Below are 11,634 nucleotides of genomic sequence, written 5' to 3'. Positions count from 1 at the left end.
TTCTAGTAGTTAATTTGCAGCTCAAAAACCCTGTGACCGCACTTACTAGTGCAAAAAAATGAAAAATGATAATACTTGATTTTTGAGAACCTCATTTTTCCATAAACACTACGGACACAAGAAATTTAAGATGCTCTGAACCTTGAGGGGTTACATATTTTAGAATATCTTTTCTAGTTCTTCTAAATGCTGGAGCAGTACACTATCAGTGAAAATTCATGTTTTGGTTCTCAACGAGAAAGAAAACATTCAAACTCATATGTTTCAAAAAGGATCAGTCATAATCATTGCATAACTGGAGGTAAGTTGGACAAAAATAAGCACCAACAGGCGACAACATGGCATATACCCATGCAGAGATAACTAAAGCGCACGAACTGCCTATGTTTGCAGCACATCTCTGATTAATCTGACAGAAGATTACACTGGTAGTGCTGCAAGATGTAAGCTATACCATATACACATTATGGTTATATCAATGGCCTTGCATATCAAGCGTCTCATCCAAACGTTTCACTCTTTCCAATCCATCACTAATCAAGAACCGGATTCTCTGCTTGTCATTGCAATTCCTGTTATTCTCCATCTCTCGTCTTATAATCTGCCTCAAATCAGCTGGAGGAAAAAAGGTCCAATGGAAGTCATTGAGTAAACAAGATATTTGAAAAGAGAAAAATCCATAAGAACAATTTCCAGAAAGTATTAACATGCTCAAAGGATCAGAAATAATTGAAGGATAAAGAACAAAATAAAATACTCTATGGCTGATAATTAGAGTATGACTAATATGGGCAGAAACAACTTTTGATTCACCCTTCAATGCAACATTTCTACAAATGCAATAAATTTCTGTACAACTTTTTTAGGAAATAATGTACTTACCCTTCTTTTTTGAAATATTAAGAAGTAACATTATTTAAAGTGACTTAAGAGTCTTGCTTAGCAAAGGCCAGGGTTGCGCGCAATGACAAAAGGATGAGAAACAATTTTTTCAGAAAACCCAAGTAGTGATTCACAAGTAGTGACAGATCACAGTCACATTTCAGTATTTTATTGATGGACTCTCAGCATGTAATTCTTTCTCTCTAGTGCCGGGAGTAACTTATTGGCTCACAGATTTAACAAACACCGCAAGCTTCCTCTTTTCTATATTATACACAAAATTCAATGGCTCAGACAACCCAATATGAAATATTTCAACTCGTTGACAAAAGGAGTTGATCAATCTGCGAGATTGCAAAAGAAGAGCCCAAAGAGCAGGAAAGATTTGGATAAAAAAATGTGTCAAAAATCATTACAATCTCATTTAGTGTAAGTAAATAAAAAGCACAGAAGTAGATTCAACACAAATTAAGCAACAAGATATAAGCTCGTTCTTTGAAGTATATGCCTCACCTCTAGCATGAGAAGGTGCTCTCCTTGAGATTCTCAGAGCATGTCGGTACAGCTTTAATACTCGGGCACGAATGAGGAAGTCCTCTAGTGAGAGAGTCATTCCTGATTCCCATGAAATAAAAGGGTTTCAGTTACACAAAGACTGTAGATTCATTTATGAGTAGAAACAAACTACAAACACTGCTATATTTAGTGAATTAACAAATCAGGAAAATAAACATTACTTTATGTCATTTTCAGTAATCCTATAGTAACATTGAGTTACGCAAACATATTACTAGGAGTGGCAAAATTAGGCAATGAAAACATTACTCCTGCAACTCTCCAAGCATGGGCGAGGTAATGACCCGCCTAATTATTGACTCAGTCTATTATGACTCATCAAATACAGTTCATCTAAATGTTGGCTGATATGTATCCCAAATGGACCCATGAGAAACTGTCAAAATGCTTTAAAAAGACTTTATTATGTTATATAAAGTCAAAAACAACCACAATACACCCGGTGTAGTCCCCAAGTTGGGTCAAGGGAGGGTAGAGTGTACACAAACCTTACCACTCTATATTGAGAGGTAGATATATAAAGTCATATAACGGAAAAAAAGAAAGTTTTCTTAGGTAATAAAAAAATTAAAATTAAAACGTGGTAAGAATTTGACAGGTTGGGTTATGACCCATTGTTTAGTCTATTTTAACCTATACCATTTCATCCAAAGTAATCTTTGGGCTGGTCAACTCAAACCAGTTTGACTACCCCTCCTTGAATTCAGCCAAACCGTCCATTCGACACCACTACAGGTTACTACGCAAGTGGTACAAGCTGGCAGCAGCAAACACTAGTAATCACAAGGAAATAAGGACCAACAACAATTAAGCTTTAATCTCAAGCTAGTCGACATAAGGCTATATGAATACCACTACCCATGTCTCTTCGTTTAGACCCATCTCATCTCAATATTCAAAAAAAAACAAAAAAAAAAAAAGGGTGTTGTGATACTACAAGTTTTCTGCATTTTACAAGTCCCCGAAAAAAGATTAAAAAAGACCCCTAGCAAATGTTCTAATAATGTTAGGTTAGCGACAAAATCAAGCCTTAAACTCAACTAGTTGGCACCGCCTAAAAGGAACATATTCCATTGTGCTCTACTTGAGCTAAGTCAGTATCAAGAGTTTTTAGGACAACTTACGAGAAAATAAAAACCAACCGCATAAATAGAATAAGTTGCTGATATATGTTACCAGATTTTAAGTTGCCTTTTACGGAAAAAAGGAAACAAAAACAGCTGGCGCAACCTCTCACTTGTATTGTACAAAATTAAAGAACTTCAAGAAACTTCATAGGCCTAATGTTCTTAAGGTTAAACTCCACTCTCTAACAACTAATAATCATTGTAAACAAAAGAATACAACACTAACTACGGTGAAAAGGTCATATAAACCCCCGAACTATTGAAAATGGTACGTAAATACCATCTGTTACTTTTTGGTTATTTGTATCGTTGTCGTCTAACTTTGGGAACATACCTACCCCTGAACTATTGAAAATGATACATATATACCCTTCCGTTAGACAGTGTACACCATGTGTCCTCATTCCAAAGAAATTAACCAGTTCCCCTTAGCAATTTATCCGCTGACCTGCCAGGGAATGTTCTGCAGTCAGAGTTGGAAGCGAGTTTCAATATTTACGTACATTTTCAATAGTGCGGGAGTATATATGACTTTTCCATACTAATTATGAAGTTCTCCTCAGATCCATTGCGTTGACCGATTTGGATTTCAATTTTCAGGACCTTAAATTAATTAATTCACAAGAGAAAATCTAGAGATGAGAGAAACCAAAAGAAATTATGAACTTACAGTTCGATAGCGCCAGTAAGAAAGAGGAGGAGCACTTCGCAGAGGAAGAAAGCAGTGTGTTTTAGGGCCTGGTAGTCAATTTGAATTTTGGATTCTCCTTTTCAGTCCTTTTTGGGCCTAACAAATACCTGCAGCTAGTCAGAAAACAAAGGGAACAATGAAGTGATGAGAATGAACCCAATAGCACAATTTGTGGCAGTAACAGGTAACAGAAAATAAGAAATTTTAACAAAGAAAAAGCGTAGAAATAAACTGAAAAGCTCCCCGGAGTGAACCTTGTGACACCAAATCGACAAAATAGTGGTTATTTGAAGAAAAATAATACTTACCAAATGAATATGATGAAGAAGAAAAGAGGAAGAGGTTGACCTAAGTTAAAAACGTTCTGTAGTGGGTGGTTTACCCTTGGGTTTTTGGTCGGAGAAGAGGCACAAATGGAGGAGCTCGTCGGCGTTCACCCAACAAATAGGGAAAACAAGAGAATATTTTAGGTTTAGAAATTGCTGTTGAGAAGCTAAAAGCGATGTTTTCTTTTTTTACGAAAATATTATATACATCATACTTATAAAATATTTATATGATATCAAACTTTAAAGAAAGGACAAAATTTTAGGAATTTTTAGTAATATTTTTGATTTACTATTTTGATGTATCAATAATATTCACGCGATGCATCAGTAATATTAAAAAGATATAAATTATATTATAATACTTTAATTGAGTATATTAATTCATAGTACTTTACTAAATTTTTAATGCTCGTCTTAATTTTAGTTCCCAAAATGAGAATAATGAACTGCATTATTTCTTACGAACTTTAATTTCTTTGTTTTGCTTTTTACCTTATCAATTACTCACGATATGACTTTGTACCAATTAATCATCGAATACCTATTTTTTCTTATTTTCATCATAAATTTTTAAATTTTAATAATGAAATAACTCTAAATTTCTTATCTTTCAGGTTTATTTCGAACTCGTGCCATATAGTTTAACTTGATTGGTGATTTACTTTTTAAATATCTTAATTATTTTTAAGCTCTTTTATATTGTATCAACTTAGCTTCTTGATATTGGTATGTACACTTTAGTCGAAAGAAGATACTATTTGTGAAATTTTAATATAGAATATCACAAACTTAACTCATGGTCCTCATCTTTAAATTAAGACATGACAATTTTAATCACAATATTTAACTTAGCCTATGGTCCATAATTTTAATTTATGTGATACATTTTTTATTTGATCAATAAAAAATGATAATATTTTTCTTAATATTTAACAATAACTTAATGTTAAACATATCATTTTACTCTTAATAAAATAATTTACATTTATATAAATATTACAGTCTTGTTTCAGATTATATATATTCAAACTAATTTTAAATTTTTATCTTTTGATACACTCTTCCTCTCTTATTTGAAAAGTACTTTTTCTTCATCATTATACCCGAGGACCCCTCTTGTTTCTAAATAATCTAATTTGATTTGCTTTGTTGTTTTGAAATTTTTTGAAACCACATTTCAACTATCAATTCTATTATATTATCACATAACATGTAATGAAATATTTTTCATATGCAAAAAAGTGAATTCCTTTTTGGCAATGTATAAAAATAATTGTTCTTATCAGTTTAATCAACACCAAAATTATATCATATTACATACTAAAATCTGATGCAATGTTATCACAAGTACAACTTGTTATCGAATTTGAAAATGTAAATATAAGAAATTAGGCTTTTCGGATATACAAAGATGATATTGATATATGTAGTTATGAACTAATATGTGATATAACTCATTTTAAATAGTTTTTAAGAAAATTAGTACGTCAAAAAAAGATTTCATATAAAATTTATTTTCTTCTCCACTTATCGCTTATTAGAGTTGGATTACCAAGTTAATGCAATCATAGTTAAGAAGAATATTAGACAAATTTAAATCAATGAAAATCAAAGCGTAACTCACAAAAACAATAAATATTGTAATTATTGCAATTTGTAAATACTAAAAGATAATGCTAGAAAGTTTTCATGTGCTGATCTTTTTGCCTTTATACAAATATGAATAAAAATTATGATAGTTTTCAAAATTTTCTCCCACAAATTAATGATTGATACTTTTCATTTTTTATAAAAAAATATTAAAACTTTACAATCAAATAAAAAATAATACCAGAAATATAGATAAAAAAATAATAAATTTTAATATCTTACGTTGTCATATTTGGAAGCTTTGATACCATTTGTAGGGGGGTGCGGATATAGGCGATTAACTAACTTATGAAATAGATTCATAGCGATTAACTAACTTATGAAATAGATTTATTATATATCTAATGAATCTATTTTTCTTTGTGCGTGGATATTTCTTAAATTTTGTTTCAATATCTTTTAATGATTTATTCTTTTCATAAGATATATTCATTAATTTGTTTGGTTTATTATTTTATCCTGTAGTAATTGCAGAGTAACAAATTTCTGTATAATAATTTATCATAACTGTACTGTAATGTATATCTAATTCTAGATTTTCAATGTTATTTATTATCTTGTGTTGTTCTTCTCGTAGTGAGTTTTTAAAATTATATAAACTATCACATGTACTTTTTTCTAAATTTTCTAAGGTTTCTTCTATCCATATTAATTTTTCTTTTAGATTCTCCATTATTTTTCTAATTCGGTTTTTATAATTAATTTCTTTATTTAGATTATCTTGATTTTCTCTAGTTTTTCTAATATATTCTAACATCTCTTAATCTGAGTAATATCCTTTTGGGTAAATTTCTTGGTATAACTGTTCTATCCAATTTATGGTTTCAATTTCATAGTCTATTACTTTTTTCTAATATTATTCTCTTAATATCTATAATTTCTATATCTTTAAGTATATATAAGATTAAGACTTTAAGATAATCTAGATGATCTATCTTTTAAAATTGGTTTTATTATAATATTTTGTAGTTGTTTGTTTTAGCCTTAGTAGTTCTTGCATATTTTTACTAAGAAATTCTATGTATTTTTTATTTTTCATGTATTTGTCTATATTTATTTTCATCTGTTTTTCTAGTAACTGTATGTTTCTCATATCTTTTTCTAAAAATTCTATGTAATTTATCATGCTAAGTATTTGTAAGAGTAGTTAGGTAGGTATGGTATATAATTTACTCTAGTCATGTAATATTTACCAAATGTTTTTTCTAATATGATTTTTCTTATATCTACTACTTTTATATCTTTAAGTGCATACAAAATAAGTATTTTAAATTTATCTACCATCACATCAGATAAATAATTATTCATTTTCATAAAATTGCTTTTTTCAAAATATTCCCTTCAACCATGTACATAACAAAATATGGTCATCTTAGATTACTATATACTAGATTATTCTTAAATAACATGTTCTTCGGTCACTATTAGCATGGTAATTTGGATACTTTTTCCCTTAAACAGCGCCTCTACTCTGGTTACTCCTCGCCACGGCTTCTTGCCTCATTGGTTTCACCTTTAGGATGACATAGTTCTTAGGGATTTTTCTCCGTTTTCACTTTGCTAATAAACTTTTTAACATATTATTCTTCGAATAATTCTACTATAAAGTAACTAATATGAATTTATTTTATTATATCATGATTGTTGGGAATTATGAATTTAGCTATTCATAATCATAAATAAATATACCTGTTCGGGTAGTTTTGATATTTCTGAAGTTTGTTCCTCCATAGCTTTTTCCATTGAAATATGTCTGTTTTTTAACTAACTGAGCAAAATATTTGAATTGGAGAGAGTATTGCTTCAACATATGAAGGCTTGCTCTGCAATGCCTTCAGTTTCCTTTATTTATAGAACGAAAAAACTTTACAAGCATCTTTACACGTTTTTTAAATGTTAACCTATAAGTCAAAAAGGCTAGTACTTAGGCTAGTACCCTAAAAAGTCTAAAGTCTTTATAGCCTTAAAAATTTCTACAAGTCTAGAAAAGTCTACATAGGCAATAATTACAATTCGTAAAGACTAAAAATCTATACAATGAATTCAATATCTTGTCTCCGTTGATGTTGTCGTATCTGTTATATCTCCATTATTACTTCTTATCTTATCTTTCCAGCTGGCATTTTGTCTTCTTGATTTTTATTCTAGATGTACTTCTGGAATAATGTTATCTTCTCCATTACATCTTGAACATTGGTGATCTGGATATTTGTGTCCAATTATTTTACAATATCTTGTCAGTAGTCCGTCTGAAATAAATCTTTTTTTAATTGCTCTTGCCGTAGATTGTTTTTCTGGGTTGAGGAATGTCATTATCCATTGTCTGACATCTTCCATATCTGCTTGTCGTAGCTCTTTTGAATTTGAGTAAATCATTTGATGATCTCTCGAATAATAGCTCCATATTGAGTTTCCATTAGTATAATTATTTGCTAGTTCTTGGATAATCGTAGCTAGTCCAATAAGTTGTTTATTTGCGTAGAAATCGGGTATCTCAATTCTGGGTATCTCCGGTTGTTGTGTAATATCTTCTGGTATGATCATATCTCTGGTTAGTCCTATTTTTATAACTTGTATAACTGGTTTTATTTCGTCATATAATATCTCTGCTGGTGCAGTATAACACTTTATGTAAAATAGATTACCTTTCGTTATCCTTTTGTAGGTGGTGAATATCTTGTGTAATTCTTCCATAGCTGTTAATTCTTCTCCGTCTTGGGTGTATATGGTGTTTAATAGTCCATAGTCAAAACAAGTTCTTACTAGGCTTGGGTCAGTTTTGGGTAGTGCAATTAATTTTTTATATCCTTGTAATTTTTAGGTTTATATAGTTGGTGTTTGGTTCTCTGATGTTTGTAGCTTTGGGGTTAAGGTTTAGAAAAGTTTGTACTCTGTAGATATTTTCTATATATTTCTGGGTTGTGTAGTTGTAAACTTTTTTATCTTGGTTTAGGCTATCTCGGTATGTGGTAACTTGTGGGGGTATGAACAAGTGGTCTTTTTGTGTTTTTGGTGTAAATGGTTTTTCAAATATTTTATTCATATTCATGTTCTGGTATCTTGGTCGACTAACTCCTTTGCTTGTACCTGCAGAAGTAGATTGATAAATGTTATGGGTTTTATGGAGTGTCCCAACGTCTCCTTCTAGCTCTAGAACTTTAATGTCTTTCGATCGACATAGCTCTGCACACTACTGAGTTAGCTGAGTTGTAGCTATAGACTTCAGTTTATCTTCATTAGTCTTTAGTTTTTCTATCTCATTACCCATACTGTCCACTTTCATTGAAAGCGTAGTTAGGGTGCTAAGCATTTTTTCTAGAGTATCTTCTTCTATTATTTCAGTCTGTATAGCTTTGTCTTGATATGTAATCTGCAATAACATTTTTGTTAGTACTGATCACTTCAATTGTAAATGTGAAATTTAATATATTCAAGACTAGTCTTCGAATCTCTTTTATTGTAACTGAATTTTGTATTTTCTTTGTTAACCACCAGCGTACCTGTGTATTATCTGTTCGTACAATAAGTTTGTTATACACAATATATGGCTCAAATGCTAACAAACATTTATATAATGAACATAATTCTTTCCTATTTATTTCCCATTTTATTTCTGTCTCATTGAACGTACCTGAGTAGTATCTACAATGGTGTTCTATTTTTTCTGCTTCATATCGATATTTAAGTACTCCTCCATAACTATATTCACTAGCATCTGCTTCTACTATGTATATAAATTTTCTATTTTCATCTGGAAATTGTAATTTTGGTAATTTTTTACAAAGTAATTTTATTTTTTTTTAACTTGTTTTCTAGCTTCTTCATTGTAGTTATATTCTATATCCTTTTTTAAATTTTTCTGTAGTGGTTTTAAAGTTTCTGCTAATTTTGGAATATATTCTCTTACTTGGTTTACTAATCCTAAAAATGATTGTAATTTCTTTTTTGTATCTAATTCTTCTTTCGAATTTATTATTTTTTGTACTATATGTTGTTGCATTTTTACTCCACTTTTATCTATTTGTATTTCTAAAAATTCTATCTGATTTTTCATAATTTTAGCTTTCTTTTCGCTTAGACTTATTCCCGATTTTTCTATTATATCTGTAAACTGTTCCAATAATTTCAAATGTTCTTCTTTGGTTTTTGTATATAATAATATATCATCTATGTATACTATACAATTAGATAATTGTTTAAAATAACTATCCATAAAATGTTGATATCTACCTGGTGCATTTTTATATCCAAATGGTAATACGTTCCATTCATAAAATCCTTGTGGTACCGTAAATACGGTTAATTCTTTAGATTCTTCTTCTAACTTTAAATGGTAAAATCCTGATTTACAATCGAATTTGCTAAAATAATTATATCCTTGTATTTGCCTTATTTTTAATATCTTATTTGGTATTGGATAATTATATGTTATAGTTTTTACATTTAAATTTCTATAGTCAATAACCATCCTACTTTTTCCTCTTTTTTGTTCACTATGTTTATTTACTATAAATGCTGGACTATTATGTTTACTATTACTTTTTTGTATATATTGTTTTTCTAATAATTCATCTATATGCATTTTGAATTCTTTTAAATCGTTAAAATTATATGTTAATGGTTTCTGGGTTATTATGCTATTTTTATCTATTAATTCAATTTTTATAGTAGTTTTATGTTTTTCCCATCCTTTTAATGGATCTTCACTAAATAATTGTTCTAATTTTTTCTTAATTATTTCTATTTTATTTATTGAAAATATAGTTATTTCTGTTTTATTTATTGAAAATACTACTAGTTCTATTGTATCTTCAGTATTTTTTTATGTTTTCTAACTTTTGTGTAATTTTTTCGCTTCCTTTTATCCAATCAGTTTTCTTTCTTATTTTATTATTAAATCTTTTTGCTCTTACTTTCTGTTTACATGGTGTTGTAAACCACCAGTCTGTTCTAGTTATTATATGTGGGTATAATTTATCTAAGAATGGCATTCCTAAAAGTATATCTTTTGATGTTAGTTCATAATTATAAATTTCTTCTATTGTTAATAGCTTTTCCCATACTTGTATTTTTACATTCCTAGCTTTATAAGTAATTAAGCTTCCTTCATTATTAAATCCTTTAACTATTATTGGTGTTTTTAATTTATCCCATTTACTTTCTGGTAAGCAATTATATCTACATAGATTAGCTTCTGCTCCCGTATCTATCATAGGCGTATAATGTCTATTGTAATATCCTTCTACTACTATCTTCATTAATACATATATTTTCATTTAATGTTAAGGCTCTTCTTAAGAATAACTTTTCTTTGTTATATGTTAAGGTTAATTGTGTATGTTCTATATTATATGGTTTTACTTGTTCTAGCCATTTTATTCCTAATATTATATCTGCTTTTTGCATTTCTTCCTTTACGTCGAATTCTATTTTTATTTTTCTAACTCCTATTATTATTTCTTTTTCTGCTATATTTTTACTATTTATTAAACTTCTTGGTAGATCTGGGCACATATCATTATCAGTTTTTATTTCTTCATTTTTTACTAGATATTTTGCTATATAATTTTCTTCTTGTCCTGTATTCAAAAGTATTAGATATTCTTTTTTCATTTATTTTTCCTGTTATGTAATATTGGTTTAAATTAGTTATTGAATTTATTTCATAACTTGTTCTTTTTTATGAGCTTGATGATTCTGATTTTTCATCAGTTATTCTTTTCGTTGTACTTATTCTATCATTTACTATTTCTAGATTTTCTTCTATATCTATGTCTCTATAGCTATAATCATTATAATCTATTGTTTTTATAATTTGTTCGAATGGGCTTTCTATTGGTATCTTATTAATCTTATTTTTTCCTGTTATTTTATGTTTTGTTGTTAATACATATAAATTTTTGCATCTTGCTGTAAATATTTTACTTCCTGGGGTTAATTGTATTCCTGATATTTTCCAATATAATACGAGTGATTTATCTATATTTCTGCTACTGAATAATTTGCACTGATTATAAATTTAAATTTTTGGTATATTAAATTTCCTTTTACGGCAGTTATTATACTTTTTTCTATAGGTTTTATAATTCTATCATCTACTAAATATAATTCTATTGGTGTATCTATTCCTTCTCTAAAACATGTTTTTATTAGTATCTCTGTACCTCCAAGGTGTACATATTTTATTGGATCTCCTTTACTTTTTATATCATTTATCTCTTTATTAATTATTCTTTTTGTTACTAGTGGTATACTAGCTTTGCCTTTTGCATATCTACAGTCTATTACATGTTCTTTTTGGCATACTACATAATATTCATCCTTTTTTCTGGTAAAAATATTTTTTATTGTTGGTATTTTAAATATTTTTTCTACACTT

At 29.0% G+C, this 11,634-nt stretch overlaps 1 protein-coding gene across 9 annotated transcripts; it reads right to left on the bottom strand.

Annotated features, from left to right (window-relative positions):
• Positions 1-260: 260 nt before the first annotated feature.
• LOC107856907 lies at positions 261-3,810 on the bottom strand. 9 transcript variants are annotated; one of them, XM_047409393.1, is made up of 5 exons: positions 3,585-3,810; positions 3,256-3,383; positions 2,920-3,048; positions 1,396-1,497; positions 261-615 (listed from the first exon to the last, which is right to left on the bottom strand). In XM_047409393.1, the coding sequence occupies exons 3-5, from the start codon at positions 2,987-2,989 to the stop codon at positions 476-478; spliced, it is 312 nt and encodes a 103-aa protein (XP_047265349.1). In that variant the 5' UTR covers positions 2,990-3,048; positions 3,256-3,383; positions 3,585-3,810; the 3' UTR covers positions 261-475. The 9 variants fall into 9 exon arrangements, with proteins under 9 accessions (XP_047265349.1, XP_016557357.2, XP_047265345.1 ...); XM_016701871.2 differs by having other exon boundaries at positions 2,920-3,033; XM_047409389.1 differs by having other exon boundaries at positions 3,256-3,389; positions 3,585-3,809.
• Positions 3,811-11,634: the final 7,824 nt, after the last annotated feature.

This window comes from Capsicum annuum, chromosome 1 (genome assembly GCF_002878395.1).
Source record: "Capsicum annuum cultivar UCD-10X-F1 chromosome 1, UCD10Xv1.1, whole genome shotgun sequence".
Classification (NCBI taxonomy): Eukaryota; Viridiplantae; Streptophyta; class Magnoliopsida; order Solanales; family Solanaceae; genus Capsicum; species Capsicum annuum.
This window is presented reverse-complemented; position numbering and strand designations above follow the sequence as displayed.

What these genes read in the sequence shown, in the direction of transcription:
- LOC107856907 (XM_047409393.1), bottom strand. Translation starts at nt 2,989, where the DNA reads ATGAGGACACATGGTGTACACTGTCTAACGGAAGGGTATATATGTATC. An exon ending in TTTCAATAGTTCAGGGGTAG is followed by an intron (nt 1,498 to 2,919) that starts GTATGTTCCCAA and finishes CATGGGAATCAG; the next exon opens with GAATGACTCTCTCACTAGAG. An exon ending in AGCACCTTCTCATGCTAGAG is followed by an intron (nt 616 to 1,395) that starts GTGAGGCATATA and finishes TTTTTCCTCCAG; the next exon opens with CTGATTTGAGGCAGATTATA.